General features: G+C 45.8%; 1 protein-coding gene across 2 annotated transcripts; it reads right to left on the bottom strand.

The window, feature by feature from the left end:
- Positions 1 to 404: 404 nt before the first annotated feature.
- On the bottom strand, positions 405 to 3442 carry LOC119316705. 2 transcript variants are annotated; one of them, XM_037591068.1, is made up of 5 exons: positions 2827 to 3442; positions 2472 to 2600; positions 2129 to 2383; positions 1441 to 1554; positions 405 to 680 (listed from the first exon to the last, which is right to left on the bottom strand). In XM_037591068.1, exons 2-5 carry the CDS (start codon positions 2526 to 2528, stop codon positions 519 to 521), a joined length of 588 nt encoding a protein of 195 aa, XP_037446965.1. In that variant the 5' UTR covers positions 2529 to 2600; positions 2827 to 3442; the 3' UTR covers positions 405 to 518. The 2 variants fall into 2 exon arrangements, with proteins under 2 accessions (XP_037446965.1, XP_037446966.1); XM_037591069.1 differs by lacking the exon at positions 405 to 680 and adding an exon at positions 687 to 1026.
- Positions 3443 to 20354: the final 16912 nt, after the last annotated feature.

Raw genomic sequence — 20354 nt, 5'->3', positions numbered from 1 at the left:
AAATTTGAACATCTAGGTTATTTTGCCCTTTTTAGGTACATTTTTTCGTTGATGGGTTTGATTTTTTCGAACCCTCCCAAATTCGGTTTATTATATGCATGAACTTTTCTGGAGGGCAATACTTGAACAATTTTATAATTATCATTATGTTATGTGTGAGCTCTACATTTTTACTACTCGGAGTCGACCATATAAACATCAGTAATTAGCGAACACGTACTTTTTCAATACATCCTTTTGAGAAATGCACCTTTTTTCTCTATGCGAACCTCAACTTTTTATATGTATGAACTCCTTTTGTGAATTTACATTTTATTTCTACACCCGAATTTCGTACACGAACTTTCTATCATTTTACTATTTTGCACTTTTTCATTTCGTATAATTGAACTTCCTTCCCTTTCTGTTATAAATACAAAAAAGAAAATTAAACCACCCATTTTTTGCACGAACACACACAGAATGCACACACACACAGTTTTCGTAAGAATGACGTAAAATTGGTTGATGGCATCAACTCATACACAAGAACGAAGAAAATTAAAGATCTCTACAATGGTCACACGCAAAGAGAGAGGAGGACATCTGCCGCAAGCATTTTTGAGGAGATCTGCCACACGCATTTTTTTCATACTTGCCGCAAGAATTTTGTTCGAACCGCCACAAGAATTTTTCTCGACCTGCCATGGATGCAAGAATTTTTGAACTGCAAGTAGTGAAAACATTGGAGAAATCTTTGTTTGTATCAGAGAGATGGAAACTGTTCTTGTTTCTAAGTTTTGCATTTCTTCTTCTTTTCCATAAGTGTCTTGTACTAGAGAACAACTTCAACTACATTTCTTCTTTTTCTTTTCTGGAAACATCTAGTGGGCACACTAATCAGAAACGTGAGAACACATTTTCTTTTTTCTTTTTGTTGACACCATCTATACAAGATAACATTGGTTTCCTGAATCTATGATGAGGAATGCCCATGAAGTATGTTTCCTGAATCATACTTCGCACAGTTTTCCGAATCATACTTCACTGAAAATTTCAGGATACAAATGTAGGATTAAATATATGAAGTAACAAACACCCAAAAAATTATTAGGCCGTAACCAACCACCCTGAACTCTCTCAGAATCAATATATGAACTTGCATAGTTTCTTTCTCTTAAAAAGAGCATCCTGCATTATTGATTTGCAACTCAAAATACTTTTTTCATTTGCAGTTTACAGGAAAAATACCATAGGACTGTATGTATAAAATCAATGTAGCACATCAAGCTATCAAGGACAGACACATAATAGCACTCTGTACATCTGTTATCCATGGATGAACATGCACACACGAGAGAAGTATACGAGCTAGCGAAGCAACGAAAGATCCTTGGCAATTAAAAAGCTGGCTCCCACCATCTACAACCTAGCTATTCAAGCATGTGACTGGGGCAGTACCTTGAAGCAGCCTGTGCAGGAGCAGCCAGCGGACGACGTCCAGCTGCAGACAACATCCAGGAGAGACAACAACGACGGAGTGACATGCGAGGAGAACCTGAGCACACACAAGTCCTGTAGGTAGTAAAATTTCATTTTGTCAACCATAGAACGTTATAAATGTTTGTGCTGCTTTCATAATTTGAAACTCACCAATATCACAGTTGCAGGTTAGTCGTACATTGAGTTCATCAGCAGCTTATAAAATTTAGAAGCCAAATCACAAGTACTACCAGCAAAAGAGCGGAATACATTTCCAGTCTCCTGCTTTTGAGAAGCAGTACATACTACTGTATGTAGCTAGGAGCATGAATACATCATGTATTCCCTCTGTTTTTTATTAGTACAATGCAACATTTTTTATTTGTACGCACTTATTAAAGTTTGATTGGGGTTTTGCTCATTTATACAGTATGTACTACTCCAGCTTCAGAACTGGACACCCAAGTTAATTACCTCCCTTCTGAACATGGACAAATCCCAGAGCAACCTGAACCGAATGAAAAACAACAGACAGCTAGAGTATCCAGCCAGCCAAGAACACATTGGACTGGAGAAGATCAACACACTGGACTACGGCATTATTAATTACTAAAGAAAATGGTGGTCTGCAAAATATTGAGAGAGAGGGACAAGGAAGATGAGTTACCTCGTCGCTAGGCTGTGAGACGACCTCCATCATGGAGGCACTAGGGTTAGAGCACGTTGGCAGCAAGCGGTTGGGGTTTCTCTTGCAGTAAACATGAAAACACACAAACTCTATAATCAATAGGTTACAATTCGTATAGACCTTGTAGTTACCTAACTTGAACTTTAATTCCCAGCCACTTTTAACTGTAGTACCCTTCAAACCATTGAGATCCACTTCCGTAAGATAAGGATGGGCTAGTTCCCTATGGTGGCACTACCAGAAGCAAAAGGTGTGTAGAATCGAAATCAGCTAATGAGAGAAGTAGCAGCAACAACAATCACATAGGAGAGAAGAGCAGCACCAGCATAATTTGCGTGTGAGAGAGACTTGCAGGGGCACCTCGGCTCGATTGATCCATCCGCGACTAAGTTCGCCGTAATGCCTTCTTCTTCCTCTCAAACCACGCCGTCTCTGTCCACACATCCGTGGCCTGAAGTTAACCACCAAGTTAGATGATAGAAAAAATTAGGCCACATAAAAAATCCCCTTATATGCATTAAAACAAACACGTATGGGGGACAATCACAAACACAACCCCATCTATGTAGAACATGAAGTTTCCCCAATGTTTTTATAGATAATGGAGCTTCAAGACAAGCCAGATGTATGTGTTAAAAATCAAAATGGCTAATGCTATGCTACTGATGAGGCTGCACCTCAGCTTGGACTACCCACGGGACGGTGGCGGGACACGGGGTTGCAAAGGCTGGAGAGGTCGAACAGGGATGTCGCACGCAGTTGGACTGCGTGGCTGCACGGACGAGAGGTTGTGTTGTAGGTGGGGAAGCCAGGGTGGTGTGGGAGGTTGTGCTACAGGTGGGTGTCGCCTTGCTGTCGGCATGGGTGGCGCACGGCGGAAGCCGGCGACATTGGATCGGGCGCGGCCGCGGGAGAAAGATTGTAGCGGGGCAACGACAGGAGGTCAGCAGAGGGGTCGCCGGAGGAGGTGGTCGATCCCACCAGCCCGTCGGACTAAATTAAGGTGGTGATCGTCGGGGCGCGGCGTCCGGGGGAGGTTGGTGGTGGCCGGAGGCGCGAGGCGTGGGGGAGGATGGTGGTGGCGGTTGGCGCGCGGCGTCTGGGGGAGGTTGGTGGTGGCCGGCGGCGCGACGCCTCAGGGGGAAGTTGGTGGTGGTCGTCGGCGCGTGGTGTCGAGGGGAGGCTGGCGGTGGCCTCAGGCGACGCCGGCAGGAGCAGGTGTCGGGATGTACGGCGGCGCGCGGCGGGGAGATGCACGGTGGTGCGCGGGGTCGGGAAGGCCAGGAAAAGTTGGGGATGGGCCGGTCATCATGTGTTGATGGGTCAGTTGTTCGTTTTGTTTTTTCGTTCGCGAACAGTTCGGGAACATCCATTAGGACCTACTAGCTGAATGCCCGTGCGTTGTCACGGAGCAACAAATTTAAGCTCCACACCACAATCGTACCCATCATCATAGAACCTACACTCTTCTAATCTGACAACATTTTCTCTGCCTCTACCACTATCGATAATGCATGAATTAGTGAATCTAATGATAGTTATATTGCTTTGGAATATATTTACCATCAAAAAGATTATTTCCCTCTGAATAGAAAGAATTTGAATATTGTTAAACATACATATACTATTCAAAAACATATAGTATATATACTATTCAAAAACATATTGCATATTTTGATCTTATTGGACGAAGTTGGCAAAGTATATATGAAGTTCATCTGTAGCTTCCAGTTTGTACAAATAAATATAGAAATATACAGAAAACTTAACCAGAAAAAAATATGCCACACCATCAAATAAACTTTGAAGAAATTTTGTGAACATCTAGTTAATGATATCATGCTTCTTGCTCAACTTGACCAGACACATTCAACCGCATGACCCCATCGTCTGCAACACAACTTGTACGTGCAAGTTGATCTTCTCTTATATCTGTGCATATGAATGCTTCTTCAATGTCACCCTTGAAGGTGTAACCTCATGGGCAAAGACTTCGACACCACATTGCCAAATTGTTGACAAACTCATCTGAAACAGTGAGTAACCACATTCATTTTGTCTAGTGCTATAAGAAATGGCAGTCTATAATAGTCGGGACTAATTTGGCTTATGCAAAGGAACAATAGCACTATCCATGTTGGTTGATATCAATTTCCAACAGACAAAGTCAGATATCTCTACTATAAATGTTCAAGTGTATGTCATAACAAATCCAAATTAGTATGACTTCAAAGAATCATGTAAGGTCAATAGCAGTTATTCAGAAAACGAACATACATTTCTCTAGAAGTAGAAATACCGATTTGTAGCATTGACAAGCCAACCATCTCAAATGCTACAAATATAAATAAATCAGTATAGGTACATATGTATAACCTTTGGCCAACAATATAGTATAGAGCCTTGATTTTGTACTGCTAGGCTCTCCTATTCTGATAATGGAACCCATGTGTAAAGTACTGTAAGATAAAGGGATTAATTGCACTAAGCCTTCTCAAATATCTATGCCCCATAATCTGCTATTCTAGTAAAAAAGAGATAAACATAAAAGTTTTTCATTTAAAAACTATAAGAACATGTGTGATGTTCTCACCAACAATTTTCTCAGGTGTTACGACATTTTCTGTAGAAAGTCAACAATAAGCTTCTTGTTCTCCAGCTGCTTATTTTTCAGGGACACCTTCTTGTTCTTTCTTCATAGAGTCCTCTTCTCCCTCATCCTTTCCCCTTGTTATAATCCTGTATAGTAGAATTCCTGCCATCAGTGTGCAACACTGATTAATTGTATGCTAATAAAAGAATATGTAAGGTACATAAGCGTTTGTATAGCAAAAAAAGAAGAAGCTCTGTCTAGCTAAGCTGTGGGTTAGTGGTTAACATGGATGAAAAAATACATCAGCACATTCTAGCTAGTCATTGTCATGACAATGATAGCAAGAAAAACAATCATGCATCAACAAACTAAAAATACGAAAAGTTTCAGCGTTCTAGCTCCCTTGTTCATTGAGTGTGCAGAAGGATCGAATGATCCATGTTGCTGAAAGTGAAATAAAGTTGACTGCATTATGAGCAAGATGACAGGGCAAACTAGAAACGGCAACCAAGATCAACAAGCAACTATATTAGTGAACCAAGTGATCACAATCCACAACTGATAATGATGGTGCAAAAGTATGCGAAACGTAAAGAAACATGTCCATAACTCTCTGTTCTGATTGCATTATCATCAAGTTTATTTTCTTCCTGTTTTCTGAATTTACAATTGTTGCCAGTACACTCTTTGGCTTGAATATATTACTTCAGTTTGGCAAGATACGACCGAAAAGAATTTCTACTGAATTGTGTGATAAAAAGAGTGGGAGATGACGGGCAATATAAAGTGGGAGATGGATCAACTAATGAATAGAACAGCCGCTGCACCCTTATACTAATTAAAACATTGGAGTAACAAGTAAGAACAAGTTCATATACATAGAAGTGGGAGGTTTAAGAATTTGGAAAGGGGCAAAAGACCTCACCCATTTGATTCCATGGTGGAGGCGTGGAGCAGCCGCCGATGCTCCTACTTGACTGACAAGATGACAACGAGTGGCGCTGTGTAGGGTTGTGCATCGCCGCTATTCTTTTGCTCACGTCTCAAATGGGCAGGTAATAACATGAAGAAATAACACTGCCTAATATATTGCAAAACAAACAATCACACAAAATCTTTACTGGAGGCAGAGAGGACACATCTCAGATATCCCCAACCTGCCATTGTTGGAGGCCCGAGTAGTGTTGTTGAACAAGGTCCTTATAGTGGCGGACTCCTCCTCTTCAAGCTAGTCCTCACCAGTCACCACCGTGACCGCCCATGCTCTTGCCGCCATGGCGTTAGGCGTGCGGCTCGAGCAGATTACGGGGCGGAGGAACTGGAGCTCACCTGGGGGCGGGTGTCGTGGTTCTAAGTCTGACAGTAATGTAGGGGGGTAAGTATGGAGAGGCAAGATCTTAGCTATGGAGAAGTTGTAAGCACACGAGGTTTACGAGTTCAGGCCCTTCTCGGAGGAAGTAATAGCCCTACGTCTCGGAGCCCGGAGGCGGTCGACTGGATTATGCGTGTATGAATTACAGGGGTGCAAACCCTTTACACTGAGGACGGGTGGCTTATATAGAGTTCGTCGGGCCCCTCCGGCCCTCAGTTATGCAGGGTTTTAAATACATTAAGGTCGGGCGTTACTAGTAACGCCCTTAATAAAGTGTTATGATGATCATAAAAGCTACTTAATAACCGGCTGTTAGCGTGCGGAGTGCCTTTAGGTCTCCTGGCCGTCGAGTGGTTTGGTCTTGGTCAAGTGATCGCTTCTTGGCCGAGTGTCTCCGAGTCTGTCGAGTGGAACACTTCCAAGTCGATTGAAAGGTGATTTCTTCTAGAGATGTCCTTGGGTAGGGCAGTTTGGACAGGTCCATGACCCTACCTGAAGGAAATATGCCCTAGAGGCAATAATAAAGTTATTATTTATTTCCTTATAATCATGATAAATGTTTATTATTCATGCTAGAATTGTATTAACCGGAAACATAATACATGTGTGAATACATAGACAAACAAAGTGTCACTAGTATGCCTCTACTTGACTAGCTCGTTAATCAAAGATGGTTATGTTTCCTAACCATGAACAATGAGTTGTTATTTGATTAACGGGATCACATCATTAAGAGAATGATCTGATTGACATGACCCATTCCATTAGCTTAGCACCCGATTGTTTAGTATGTTGCTATTGCTTTCTTCATGACTTATACATGTTCCTATAACTATGAGATTATGCAACTCCCGTTTACCGGAGGAACACTTTGGGTACTACCAAACGTCACAACGTAACTGGGTGATTATAAAGGAGTACTACAGGTGTCTCCAAAGGTACATGTTGGGTTGGCGTATTTCGAGATTAGGTTTTGTCACTCCGATTGTCGGAGAGGTATCTCTGGGCCCTCTCGGTAATACACATCACTTAAAGCCTTGCAAGCATTGCAACTAAATGAGTTAGTTGCGGGATGATGTATTACAGAACGAGTAAAGAGACTTACCGGTAACGAGATTGAACTAGGTATTGGAATACCGACGATCGAATCTCGGGCAAGTAACATACCGATGACAAAGGGAACAATGTATGTTGTTATGCGGTCTGACCGATAAAGATCTTCATAGAATATGTAGGAGCCAGTATGGGCATCCAGGTCCCGCTATTGGTTATTGACCGGAGACGAGTCTCGGTCATGTCTACATTGTTCTCGAACCCGTAGGGTCCGCACGCTTAAGGTTACGATGATAGTTATATTATGAGTTTATGCATTTTGATGACTCGAAGGTTGTTCGGAGTCCCGGATGTGATCACGGAAATGACGAGGAGTCTCAAAATGGTCGAGACATAAAGATTGATATATTGGAAGCCTATATTTGGACATCGGAAGTGTTCCGGGTGAAATCGGGATTTTACCGGAGTACCGGGAGGTTACCGGAACCCCCCGGGAGCCATATGGGCCTTAATGGGCTTTAGTGGAAAGGAGAAAGGGGCAGCCCAAGGTGGCCATGCGCCTCCCCCTTCCCCTAGTCCTATTAGGACTAGGAGAGGTGGCCGGCCCCCCTCTCCCTCTTTCCCCCTCGGGGAATCCTAGTCCAACTAGGATTGGGGGGGAGTCCTACTCCTGGGAGGAGTAGGACTCCTCCTGCGCCCTCCTCCTGGCCGGCGGCCCCCTCCCCCTTGGCTCCTTTATATACTGAGGCAGAGGCACCCCAGAAACACAAGTTGATCCACGTGATCTATTCCTTAGCCGTGTGCGGTGCCCCCAGCCACCATAATCCTCGATAATACTATAGCGGAGTTTAGGCGAAGCCCTGCTGCTGTGGTACATCAAGATCGTCACCACGCCGTCGTGCTGACGGAACTCTTCCCCGACACTTTGCTGGATCGGAGTCCGGGGATCGTCATCGAGCTGAATGTGTGCTTGAACTCGGAGGTGCCGTAGTTTCGGTGCTTGATCGGTCAGATCGTGAAGACGTACGACTACATCAACCAAATGCTTCCGTTGTGGATCTACTAGGTATGTAGATCACACTCTCCCCTCGTTGCTATGCATCACATGATCTTGCGTGTGCATAGGAATTTTTTTGAAATTACTACGAAACCCAACAGTGGTATCAGAGCCTAGGTTATTTATGTTGATGTTATATGCACGAGTAGAACACAAGTGAGTTGTGGGCGATATAAGTCATACTGCCTACCAGCATGTCATACTTTGGTTCGGTGGCATTGTTGGACGAGACGACCCGGACCAACATTACGCGTACGCTTACGCGAGACCGGTTCCCCCGACGTGCTTTGCACATAGGTGGCTTGCGGGCGACTGTCTCTCCAACTTTAGTTGAACCAAGTATGGCTACGCCCGGTCCTTGCGAAGGTTAAAACGGAGTCTATTTGATAAACTATCGTTGTGGTTTTGATGCGTAGGTGAGATTGGTTCTTGCTTAAGCCCGTAGCAGCCACGTAAAACTTGCAACAACAAAGTAGAGGACGTCTAACTTGTTTTTGCAGGGCATGTTGTGATGTGATATGGTCAAGACATGATACTGAATTTTATTGCATGAGATGATCATGTTTTGTAACCGAGTTATCGGCAACTGGCAGGAGCCTTATGGTTGTCGTTTTATTGTATGCAATGCAATCACGATGTAATGCTTTACTTTTATCACTAAGCGGTAGCGATAGTCGTAGAAGCACAAGCTTGGCGAGACGACACGATACTACGATGGAGATCAAGGTGTCACGCCGGTGATGATGGTGATCACGATGGTGCTTCGGAGATGGAGATCACAAGCACGAGATGATGATGGCCATATCATATCACTTATATTGATTGCATGTGATGTTTATCCTTTTATGCATCTTATCTTGCTTTGATTGACGGTAGCATTATAAGATGATCTCTCACTAAATTATCAAGAAGTGTTCTCCCTGAGTATGCACCGTTGCGAAAGTTCTTCGTGCTGAGACACCACGTGATGATCGGGTGTGATAGGTTCTACATTCAAATACAACGGGTGCAAAACAGTTGCACACGCAGAATACTCAGGTTATACTTGACGAGCCAAGCATATACAGATATGGCCTCGAAACACGGAGACCGAAAGGTCGAGCGTGAATCATATAGTAGATATGATCAACATAATGATGTTCACCATTGAAAACTACTCCATCTCACGTGATGATCGGTTATGGTTTAGTTGATTTGGATCATGTAATCACTTAGAAGATTAGAGGGATGTCTATCTAAGTGGGAGTTCTTTAATTAATTTGATTAACTGAACTTAAATTTATCATGAAACTTAGTACCTGATTAGTATCTTGCTTGTTTATGTTTGATTGTAGATAGATGGCTCGTGCTGTTGTTCCGTTGAATTTTAATGCGTTCCTTGAGAAAGCAAAGTTGAAAGATGATGGTAGCAATTACACAGACTGGGTCCGTAACTTGAGGATTATCCTCATTGCTGCACAGAAGAATTACGTCCTGGAAGCACCGCTGGGTGCCAGGCCTGCTGCAGGAGCAACGCCAGATGTTATGAACGTCTGGCAGAGCAAAGCTGATGACTACTCGATAGTTTAGTGTGCCATGCTTTACGGCTTAGAATCGGGACTTCAACGACGTTTTGAACGTCATGGAGCATATGAGATGTTCCAGGAGTTGAAGTTAATATTTCAAGCAAATGCCCGGATTGAGAGATATGAAGTCTCCAATAAGTTCTATAGCTGCAAGATGGAGGAGAACAGTTCTGTCAGTGAGCATATACTCAAAATGTCTGGGTATAATAATCACTTGATTCAATTGGGAGTTAATCTTCCAGATGATTGCGTCATTGACAGAATTCTTCAATCACTACCACCAAGCTACAAGAGCTTCGTGATGAACTATAATATGCAAGGGATGAACAAGACTATTCCCGAGCTCTTCGCGATGTTGAAAGCTGCGGAGGTAGAAATCAAGAAGGAGCATCAAGTGTTGATGGTCAACAAGACCACTAGTTTCAAGAAAAAGGGCAAAGGGAAGAAGAAGGGGAGCTTCAAAAAGAACGGCAAGCAAGTTGCTACTCAAGAGAAGAAACCCAAACCTGGACCTAAGCCTGAAACTGAGTGCTTCTATTGCAAGCAGACTGGTCACTAGAAGCGGAACTGCCCCAAGTATTTGGCGGATAAGAAGGATGGCAAGGTGAACAAAGGTATATGTGATATACATGTTATTGATGTGTACCTTACTAATGCTCGCAGTAGCACCTGGGTATTTGATACTGGTTCTGTTGCTAATATTTGCAACTCGAAACAGGGACTACGGATCAAGCGAAGATTGGTTAAGGACGAGGTGACGATGCGCGTGGGAAACGGTTCCAAAGTTGATGTGATCGCAGTCGGCACGCTACCTCTACATCTACCTTCGGGATTAGTATTAGACCTAAATAATTGTTATTTGGTGCCAGCGTTAAGCATGAACATTATATCTGGATCTTGTTTGATGCGAGACGGTTATTCATTTAAATCAGAGAATAATGGTTGTTCTATTTATATGAGTAATATCTTTTATGGTCATGCACCCTTGAAGAGTGGTCTATTCTTGTTGAATCTCGATAGTAGTAACACACATATTCATAATGTTGAAGCCAAAAGATGCAGAGTTGATAATGAAAGTGCAACTTATATGTGGCACTGCCGTTTAGGTCATATCGGTGTAAAGCGCATGAAGAAACTCCATTCTGATGGACTTTTGGAACCACTTGATTATGAATCACTTGGTACTTGCGAACCGTGCCTCATGGGCAAGATGACCAAAACACCATTCTCTGGTACTATGGAGAGAGCAACAGATTTGTTGGAAATCATACATACAGATGTATGTGGTCCGATGAATATTGAGGCTCGTGGCGGATATCGTTATTTTCTCACCTTCACAGATGATTTAAGCAGATATGGGTATATCTACTTAATGAAACATAAGTCTGAAACATTTGAAAAGTTCAAGGAATTTCAGAGTGAAGTTGAAAATCATCGTAACAAGAAAATAAAGTTTCTACGATCTGATCGTGGAGGAGAATATTTGAGTTACGAGTTTGGTGTACATTTGAAAAATTGTGGAATAGTTTCGCAACTCACGCCACCCGGAACACCTCAGCGTAATGGTGTGTCCGAACGTCGTAATCATACTTTACTAGATATGGTGCGATCTATGATGTCTCTTACTGATTTACCGCTATCGTTTTGGGGATACGCTCTAGAGACAGCCGCATTCACGTTAAATAGGGCACCATCAAAATCCGTTGAGACGACGCCTTATGAACTATGGTTTGGCAAGAAACCAAAGTTGTCGTTTCTGAAAGTTTGGGGCTGCGATGCTTATGTGAAAAAACTACAACCTGATAAGCTCAAACCCAAATCGGAGAAATGTGTCTTCATAGGATATCCAAAGGAAACTATCGGATACACCTTCTATCACAGATCCGAAGGCAAGACTTTTGTTGCTAAATTCGGAAACTTTCTGGAGAAGGAGTTTCTCTCGAAAGAAGTGAGTGGGAGGAAAGTAGAACTTGACGAGGTAACTGTACCTGCTCCCTTACTGGAAAGTAGTACTTCACAGAAAACTGTTTCTATGACACCTACACCAGTTAGTGAGGAAGCTAATGATAATGATCATGAAACTTCAGAACAAGATACTACTGAACCTCGTAGATCAACCAGAGCAAGATCCGCACCAGAGTGGTACGGTAATCCCATTCTGGAAGTCATGCTACTAGATCATGATGAACCTACGAACTATGAAGAAGCGATGGTGAGCCCAGATTCCGCAAAGTGGCTTGAAGCCATGAAATCTGAGATGGGATCCATGTATGAGAACAAAGTGTGGACTTTGGTTGACTTGCCCGATGATCGGCAAGCAATTGAGAATAAATGGATCTTCAAGAAGAAGACTGACGCTGACGGTAATATCACTGTCTACAAAGCTCGACTTGTCGCGAAAGGTTCTCGGCAAGTTCAAGGGATTGACTACGATGAGACCTTCTCACCCGTAGCGATGCTTAAGTCTGTCCGAATCATGTTAGCAATTGCCGCATTTTATGATTATGAAATTTGGCAGATGGATGTCAAAACTGCATTCCTGAATGGATTTCTAGAAGAAGAGTTGTATATGATGCAACCAGAAGGTTTTGTCGATCCAAAGGGAGCTAACAAAGTGTGCAAGCTCCAGCGATCCATTTATGGACTGGTGCAAGCCTCTCGGAGTTGGAATAAACGCTTTGATAGTGTGATCAAGGCATTTGGTTTTATACAGACTTTTGGAGAAGCCCGTATTTACAAGAAAGTGAGTGGGAGCTCTGTAGCATTTCTAATATTATATGTGGATGACATATTATTAATTGGAAATAATATAGAATTTCTGGATAGCATAAAAGGATACTTGAATAAGAGTTTTTCAATGAAAGACCTCGGTGAAGCTGCTTACATATTAGGCATTAAGATCTATAGAGATAGACCAAGACGCTTAATTGGACTTTCACAAACAACATACCTTGACAAAATTTTGAAGAAGTTCAAAATGGATCAAGCAAAGAAAGGATTCTTGCCTGTGTTACAAGGTGTGAAATTGAGTAAGACTCAATGCCCGACCACTGCAGAAGATAGAGAGAATATGAAAGATGTTCCCTATGCATCAGCGATAGGATCTATCATGTATGCAATGCTGTGTACCAGACCTGATGTGTGCCTTGCTATAAGTCTAGCAGGGAGGTACCAAAGTAATCCAGGAGTGGATCACTGGACAGCGGTCAAGAACATCCTGAAATACCTGAAAAGGACTAAGGATATGCTTCTCGTATATGGAGGTGACAAAGAGCTCATCGTAAAAGGTTACGTTGATGCAAGCTTTGACACTGATCCGGACGATTCTAAATCGCAAACCGGATACGTGTTTACATTAAACAGTGGAGCTGTAAGTTGGTGCAGTTCTAAACAAAGCGTCGTAGCGGGATCTACATGTGAAGCGGAGTACATAGCTGCTTCGGAAGCAGCGAACGAAGGAGTCTGGATGAAGGAGTTCATATCCGATCTAGGTGTCATACCTAGTGCATCGGGTCCAATGAAATTCTTTTGTGACAATACTGGTGCAATTGCCTTGGCAAAGGAATCCAGATTTCACAAGAGAACCAAGCACATCAAGAGACGCTTCAATTCCATCCGGGATCTAGTCCAGGTGGGAGACATAGAGATTTGCAAGATACATACGGATCTGAATGTTGCAGACCCATTGACTAAGCCTCTTCCACGAGCAAAACATGATCAGCACCAAGGCTCCATGGGTGTTAGAATCATTACGGTGTAATCTAGATTATTGACTCTAGTGCAAGTGGGAGACTGAAGGAAATATGCCCTAGAGGCAATAATAAAGTTATTATTTATTTCCTTATAATCATGATAAATGTTTATTATTCATGCTAGAATTGTATTAACCGGAAACATAATACATGTGTGAATACATAGACAAACAAAGTGTCACTAGTATGCCTCTACTTGACTAGCTCGTTAATCAAAGATGGTTATGTTTCCTAACCATGAACAATGAGTTGTTATTTGATTAACGGGATCACATCATTAAGAAAATGATCTGATTGACATGACCCATTCCATTAGCTTAGCACCCGATCGTTTAGTATGTTGCTATTGCTTTCTTCATGACTTATACATGTTCCTATAACTATGAGATTATGCAACTCCCGTTTACCGAAGGAACACTTTGGGTACTACCAAACGTCACAAGGTAACTGGGAGATTATAAAGGAGTACTACAGGTGTCTCCAAAGGTACATGTTGGGTTGGCGTATTTCGAGATTAGGTTTTGTCACTCCGATTGTCGGAGAGGTATCTCTGGGCCCTCTCGGTAATACACATCACTTAAAGCCTTGCAAGCATTGCAACTAAATGAGTTAGTTGCAGGATGATGTATTACAGAATGAGTAAAGAGACTTACCGGTAACGAGATTGAACTAGGTATTGGAATACCGACGATCGAATCTCGGGCAAGTAACATACCGATGACAAAGGGAACAACGTATGTTGTTATGCGGTCTGACCGATAAAGATCTTCGTAGAATATGTAGGAGCCAATATGGGCATCCAGGTCCCGCTATTGGTTATTGACCGGAGACGAGTCTCGGTCATGTCTACATTGTTCTCGAACCCGTAGGGTCCGCACGCTTAAGGTTACGATGACAGTTATATTATGAGTTTATGCATTTTGATGTACCGAAGGTTGTTCGGAGTCCCGGATGTGATCACGGACATGACGAGGAGTCTCGAAATGGTCGAGACATAAAGATTGATATATTGGAAGCCTATATTTGGACATCGGAAGTGTTCCGGGTGAAATCGGGATTTTACCGGAGTACTCGGAGGTTACCGGAACCCCCCGGGAGCCATATGGGCCTTAATGGGCTTTAGTGGAAAGGAGAAAGGGGAAGCCCAAGGTGGCCGCGCGCCTCCCCCTTCCCCTAGTCCTATTAGTACTAGGAGAGGTGGCCGGCCCCCCTCTCCCTCTTTCCCCCTCGGGGAATCCTAGTCCAACTAGGATTGGGGGGGGGGGAGTCCTACTCCCGGGAAGAGTAGGACTCCTCCTGTGCCCTCCTCCTGGCCGGCGGCCCCCTCCCCCTTGGCTCCTTTATATACTGAGGCAGAGGCACCCCAGAAACACAAGTTGATCCACGTGATCTATTCCTTAGCCGTGTGCGGTGCCCCCAGCCACCATAATCCTCGATAATACTGTAGCGGAGTTTAGGCGAAGCCCTGCTGCTGTGGTACATCAAGATCGTCACCACGCCGTCGTGCTGACGGAACTCTTCCCCGACACTTTGCTGGATCGGAGTCCGGGGATCGTCATCGAGCTGAACGTGTGCTCGAACTCGGAGGTGCGTAGTTTCGGTGCTTGATCGGTCAGATCGTGAAGACGTACGACTACATCAACCAAATGCTTCCGTTGTGGATCTACTAGGTATGTAGATCACACACTCCCCTCGTTGCTATGCATCACATGATCTTGCGTGTGCATAGGAAATTTTTTGAAATTACTACGAAACCCAACACTACCTAGGTACATAGCTTCATCATTAGCCCCCGAATGGATCGAGGTTTGAGTGGGGAAGGAGTTGAGAATTTCCCTGACTCATTTTTCATGCCATGAGCATATCTGGTTTCGGATCAATGAACCTGAGTGATGACAGCAACTTCCTTTTCAGTCGCCTTTATCCATTCTTAGTTTTTTGTCGAGTGAGTTTCTTTACTTGAAGGGCTCCGAGTGACGGTGTGGAGGAGATCTTCGGTCTGACAAGTTGTTCTGCTGCCCGCAGATTTCACGGGATCCGAATTTTGGGAAGCGCGCGGGACGGGGGAGGCCACAGTAATCGGATGGGATAGGGCGGAGCCTCCTCGATCCCCGCGCCACCTTTTTCGCCACGTATTGTGCGCGCGATTGCTACGGGATTTGACAGGACCGCCCGGGCCTACCAGTCAGCCACTCGGAAGCGGCCTCATATAAGGCGTCGGACCGGGGTCTCTCGAACAGTGCGTCCCCATTATCTCTTCTCCTCCTCAGGCTCCTTCATCGCGCTCGCCCTCGCCCCAGCACCACCGCTTCGTGCGCGTCTCGCCGGCAACGATGGGGAAGGAGAAGACGGCGGCTCTGGAGCGGGCAAAGAAGGCGATGGCGAGGTCGAAGGGGAAGGCGACCGGTCGGGGCGGATCCTCCTCACGAACCGGCCTGCCGAAGGGCTGGATCCAGGGCGACTGGATCCGCTCGACGATCACCCAAGAATACCTCGACGACCTAGCCGAAGAAGGGCTGATCCCCTATGAATCGGCGCGGCTTCCGGGGAAGGAATCCGAGCCGCAACCTCGGGAGGGTGAGCGCGTTCTCCTTGCCACCCATGTCGACCGTGGATTTTCCTTGCCTCCTCACCCTTTCTTTCAGGGATTTCTGAACTTCTTTGGGGCACAACTCCACCACTTCACGCCGCTTTCGTTTCTTTGTGTGAGAATTTCCTGGGTTGTCGGCCTCACTGGGGCCTTTTCAAGCACATTTTCACTTGTCGCTCCCAGACGGTGAAAAAGGCCAATCCGAGTGACGAGAGGACTCAAGTGATTCAGATGTGTGGGGGTCTTGGTGTTCAGATGAGAGGGAAAAGTTCCTTTCCGGCCATGATTCTTCCCGACTCAGTTCGCGGATGGCAGTCGACCTGGTTTTACTACAAAGACCAGTCGACTGGCCTCCCTCCTTTCACCATGGACCGAGTGAGGAAACCCTCCCCTTTGAAGGTGCTCCCAGAGGAGAAGGCGCAGGTGAGGGTGCTGGTAGAGCGAGTGGTGCAGCTTATCCGTGACGGGGTCACCGATATGAATCTCTTGGAGGTCTTCCTTCAGCGGCGCATCCAGCCTCTTCAAGCCCGAGACCATCCGATGTGGATGTATTCGGGTCTTGAAGACTCCACTCGGATTCACCCGGAGGAGGTCGATGATGACACACTGGAGAAGTGGCTGTCGGGCATGACCGGAAACAAGGACAACCCCAGGGGAGCCAGGAGAGTTCCTCCATTCGACCAGTCTCATGTACCAGAGAAGGTTCGATTCTGAGCTTCTGTTTGTAATTTGAATTCACTCGCGCAGCTGCCTATACTGAGTCGCCTGACTTTGTTCTCCCTACTTTCTTTCAGGCCATTATTGAAATGTATTCAATGCCCAACGGAGAGCAAGAGCAGGACCCGGAAGGAGAAGCGAGCGGCGGCGACAGTGGCGAATGGGATTCTGACGGTGGAGGGGACGAAGAAAGCGACGATCCAAGTGACGAAGAAGAAGTCGAGTCGCCTCCTCACAGGGAGAGGCGGTCCAAACTTGACCAAGAACGACCAAGCGCCCGTGAAAAGGCGATTGCTCAAGCTGGTCAGTCTTCAAAGCGTCCTCGGACCTCTTCGCCAACTCGGACTGAAAAAGCGTTAAAGCATCCCAAAGTCGCAGAGCCGAAGCTTCGGAAGGCGTTGCCGAAGATTAAGATTGACATCCATGTCGCTTCTGCGTGAGTGTCTCCTTTTATCTTCACTCGACGCCCTGTGATGTTTGTTTTTCTTGTTTTAATTGGATGAACTTTGGAGCTGGCAGCACTGCTACTTCTGGGACCTCAGCTTACAGGGACGATGATGAGGTGATGGAGGATGCGGTCACTTCTAATCTGGGTATGATTTCTGCCATTCAGTCTTTATTTTGGTCGATTCAACTGCAATGTGTACCATTGGGTGATGTATTTTGTCGATTAAAATTTGAACAGCCCCTAACAATGTTGACCTCCCTGATGATGATGATGAAGAGCCCGAGAGGCCTTTGACGAGGAAAAATAGGCAAGCTCCTGCGAGCGAGGTGCCACAATCGACGCCGAGGGCGGAGCCAGTCGTTCAGGACGCTGGTGATGCCAACCGGGGTTCTGTTACCTTCGCCGTGCCATTGTCGAGTGCCTTGCCTTCCTCGTCGACTGCTCAGGCCCCTGTTGACCCGCCTTTAGTTTTTGTGACCCATCATGTCCCAGAGGAAGAAGTGAATGCTGCCAAGGAAGCCATACGCCAGGCGGGCATTATGATGGAGAAGATGAAGACAGTGCGGGACGCCAGCCAGGCCGCCTATGATGCCAGCTCGGCTCTCTAGAGCAATGTTCAGGTTAGTTGGTCGCCGCTTGTTCTGTTAGGATATGCTATCTGAGGGCTCTTTCCGAAAATCTTTGCATCTGTACACCCACTGGGTGCGTCGATTGAATTTTTGAACTAGTGGGGGCACGCTGAGTGCACCCACTGGGTGTAGTCCCTGAGACTACGGTGGACTGCTGGCAGTCGACTGTAGTCTTTGTATTTTGTCGAGTGTAAACCAAAATGGTAGTTTGTCTCTTCCACTCGATCTGATCGAGTGGGATCAGAACCGGTGGGGGCACGCCAAGTGCACCCACTGGGTGTAGTCCCCGAGACCGCGGTCGACTGCTGGCAGTCGACTGTGGTCTGAGTTCTACTTTCTCTCCCATTTTTTTACTCCCTGCACTCGACTCTGGCGGGCCGATCGAGTGGGATCAGAACCGGTGGGGGCACGCAAAGTGCACCCACTGGGTGTAGTCCCCGAGACTATGGTGGACTTCGGGCTGTCGACCATAGTCTTAGTACTTATTGTCTTTGTCGTTTTTCACTGTAAAATAACTTCTCCCCTTTGATTTCAGAAATCTTGTGATCTTGGAGCTCGCTTTGCTGACTTGGAGAAACATCAGATTCAACTGAACCTTGACTTGGAGCTGGCCAAGACAGAGCTGCAAAAGGTCAAGGACGGCGCCACTGGTAAGACGAGTTTATCGACTGGTTTGTCTTAGGCTTGAGTACCCTTCTGCTCTTTCTAAATCAATCATCATTTCTTTGCAGAAAAACTGAGAGAAGCTCTGGCGAAGAAGGATCAGGATTTGGCTGCTGCTCGAAAGGAGGCCGACGACAAGACCGCTCTGGCTGAACATAAACTAGCTTCGGTCGGCCAGTTGGAAGAAGAGAATACCAAGCTGAAATCTGCTCTGAACGAAGCCAACAAGGAGTGCTCGCGCTGGAAGAAGGAGAACCTCAACCTGTGCGAGAAGATGGAAGGCATCGCTCGCAGGAGGGACGATCTGGAGAGCTATCTGAGGAGCCTTGCCAAGAAGTTGTTCATCAAGCTTGAAGGTGCACATTTTGTTCTGACTGATTTTTTTTGTATCGACTCAGCGTATGAAAATTGACTTATCCTTGGATCGTGAATGCAGAGTTTTGCCAGGACTTCGAGGAGGAGACTGGGCGGATCGAACCAGGTTTGGATCCAATCAATTCTCCCGTGAAAGATGAAACTGCCATGAATCTGCTCCGACTGGAATCCCGCATCGACGGTGTCGTGGACTACTTGGCTCGACTGAAGGTCGCCATGTCGCGGATCGACCCGACACTTTGGCCAGAGGCCACGCTCCAAAATGATCTTGAGTCCTTGATGACTCGACTTAACGAAATCCCTGACCGAGTGCAGGAGTGGAAGAAGTCTTCTGCCCGGTGTGGCGCTGATGTGGCTCTGTCTTTGGTTCGCGTCCATTGCAAGGAGGTGCGACAAGATAAGCTGGCAGCAATCAAGGTCGCCAACACCCAGAAGCATGACTTCTGATCTTTTATGGAGACTTTCATCGCTGCAGCCACTCGGATCGCCGGCGGCGTCGACTTAGACGAGTTCGTCGAGCCTGCTAGTCCTCCTCCCGCGGAGTGAAAAAACTTTTATGCCTCGCCTTAAATTTGCCTCGGAATGCCAAGTGATTTTTGTAACCGTTAAACTCTTTCGGGGTGAATGCCCGAGCACTTCGATCTGTGGTCCGGAACCTTTAGGATTTAACTGAACTTGGTTTATCGTTGAATATCTTCATGAATCCCCTGCCGAGTGAACTCGTTCTTCATTCGAGACAACTTTTGTATTTGTAGCGCAACTCCGAAGGAGAAGGAAGCAGTCGACCTGCGCCTCGTTGCCCTTGCGGGTCGGCGATGGAGTGCGCATTGTATTTGTGGCGAAGCTCTCCAGGGGAAGGCGGCAGTCGCCCCGCACCTCTTTACTGCAGAGCGGGATGGAGCGCACATTGTATTTGTGGCGAAGCTCCCCAAGAAAAGGTGGCAGTAGTCCTACACCTCGTCGTCCTTGCGGAGTGGGATGAAGCGCATGTTGTATTTGTGGCGAAGCTCCTAAGGAGAAGGCGGCAGTCGACCTGCACCTCGTCGTCCTTGAGGATTGAGATGTGTTTCGTACTTAGGCGAGTACTGGACTGCAGCTAAGCCCCCGAGTGGGGGGTTTGCTCTCCACTCAGTAGGATTTTTTCCAACTTAGGCGAGCCCAGGACTGCAGCTAAGCCCCCGAGTGGGAGGTTTGCTCTCCACTCGGTAGGATTTTTTCAAACTTAGGCGAGTGCCGGGCTGCAGCTAAGTCTCCGAGTGAGAAAACTTAGGCGAGTACTGGACTGCAGCTAAGCCTCCGAGTGGGAGGATTGCTCTCCACTCGGTAGGATTTTTTCAAACTTAGGCGAGTGCCGGACTGCAGCTAAGTCTCCGAGTGAGAAAACTTAGGCG

The sequence above is a fragment of the Triticum dicoccoides genome, chromosome 6A (assembly GCF_002162155.2).
Source record: "Triticum dicoccoides isolate Atlit2015 ecotype Zavitan chromosome 6A, WEW_v2.0, whole genome shotgun sequence".
In the NCBI taxonomy this organism is placed as follows: Eukaryota; Viridiplantae; Streptophyta; class Magnoliopsida; order Poales; family Poaceae; genus Triticum; species Triticum dicoccoides.
This window is presented reverse-complemented; position numbering and strand designations above follow the sequence as displayed.

Bases quoted from the DNA above. Each gene is read 5' to 3' on its own strand.
- LOC119316705 (XM_037591068.1), bottom strand. From the start codon at position 2,528: ATGGATCAATCGAGCCGAGGTGCCCCTGCAAGTCTCTCTCACACGCAA. The intron at 1,555-2,128 runs GTAACTCATCTT...TACTACCTACAG, and splicing joins TCTCACAGCCTAGCGACGAG to GACTTGTGTGTGCTCAGGTT. The intron at 681-1,440 runs GTACTGCCCCAG...CATCCATGGCAG, and splicing joins CCTGCACAGGCTGCTTCAAG to GTCGAGAAAAATTCTTGTGG.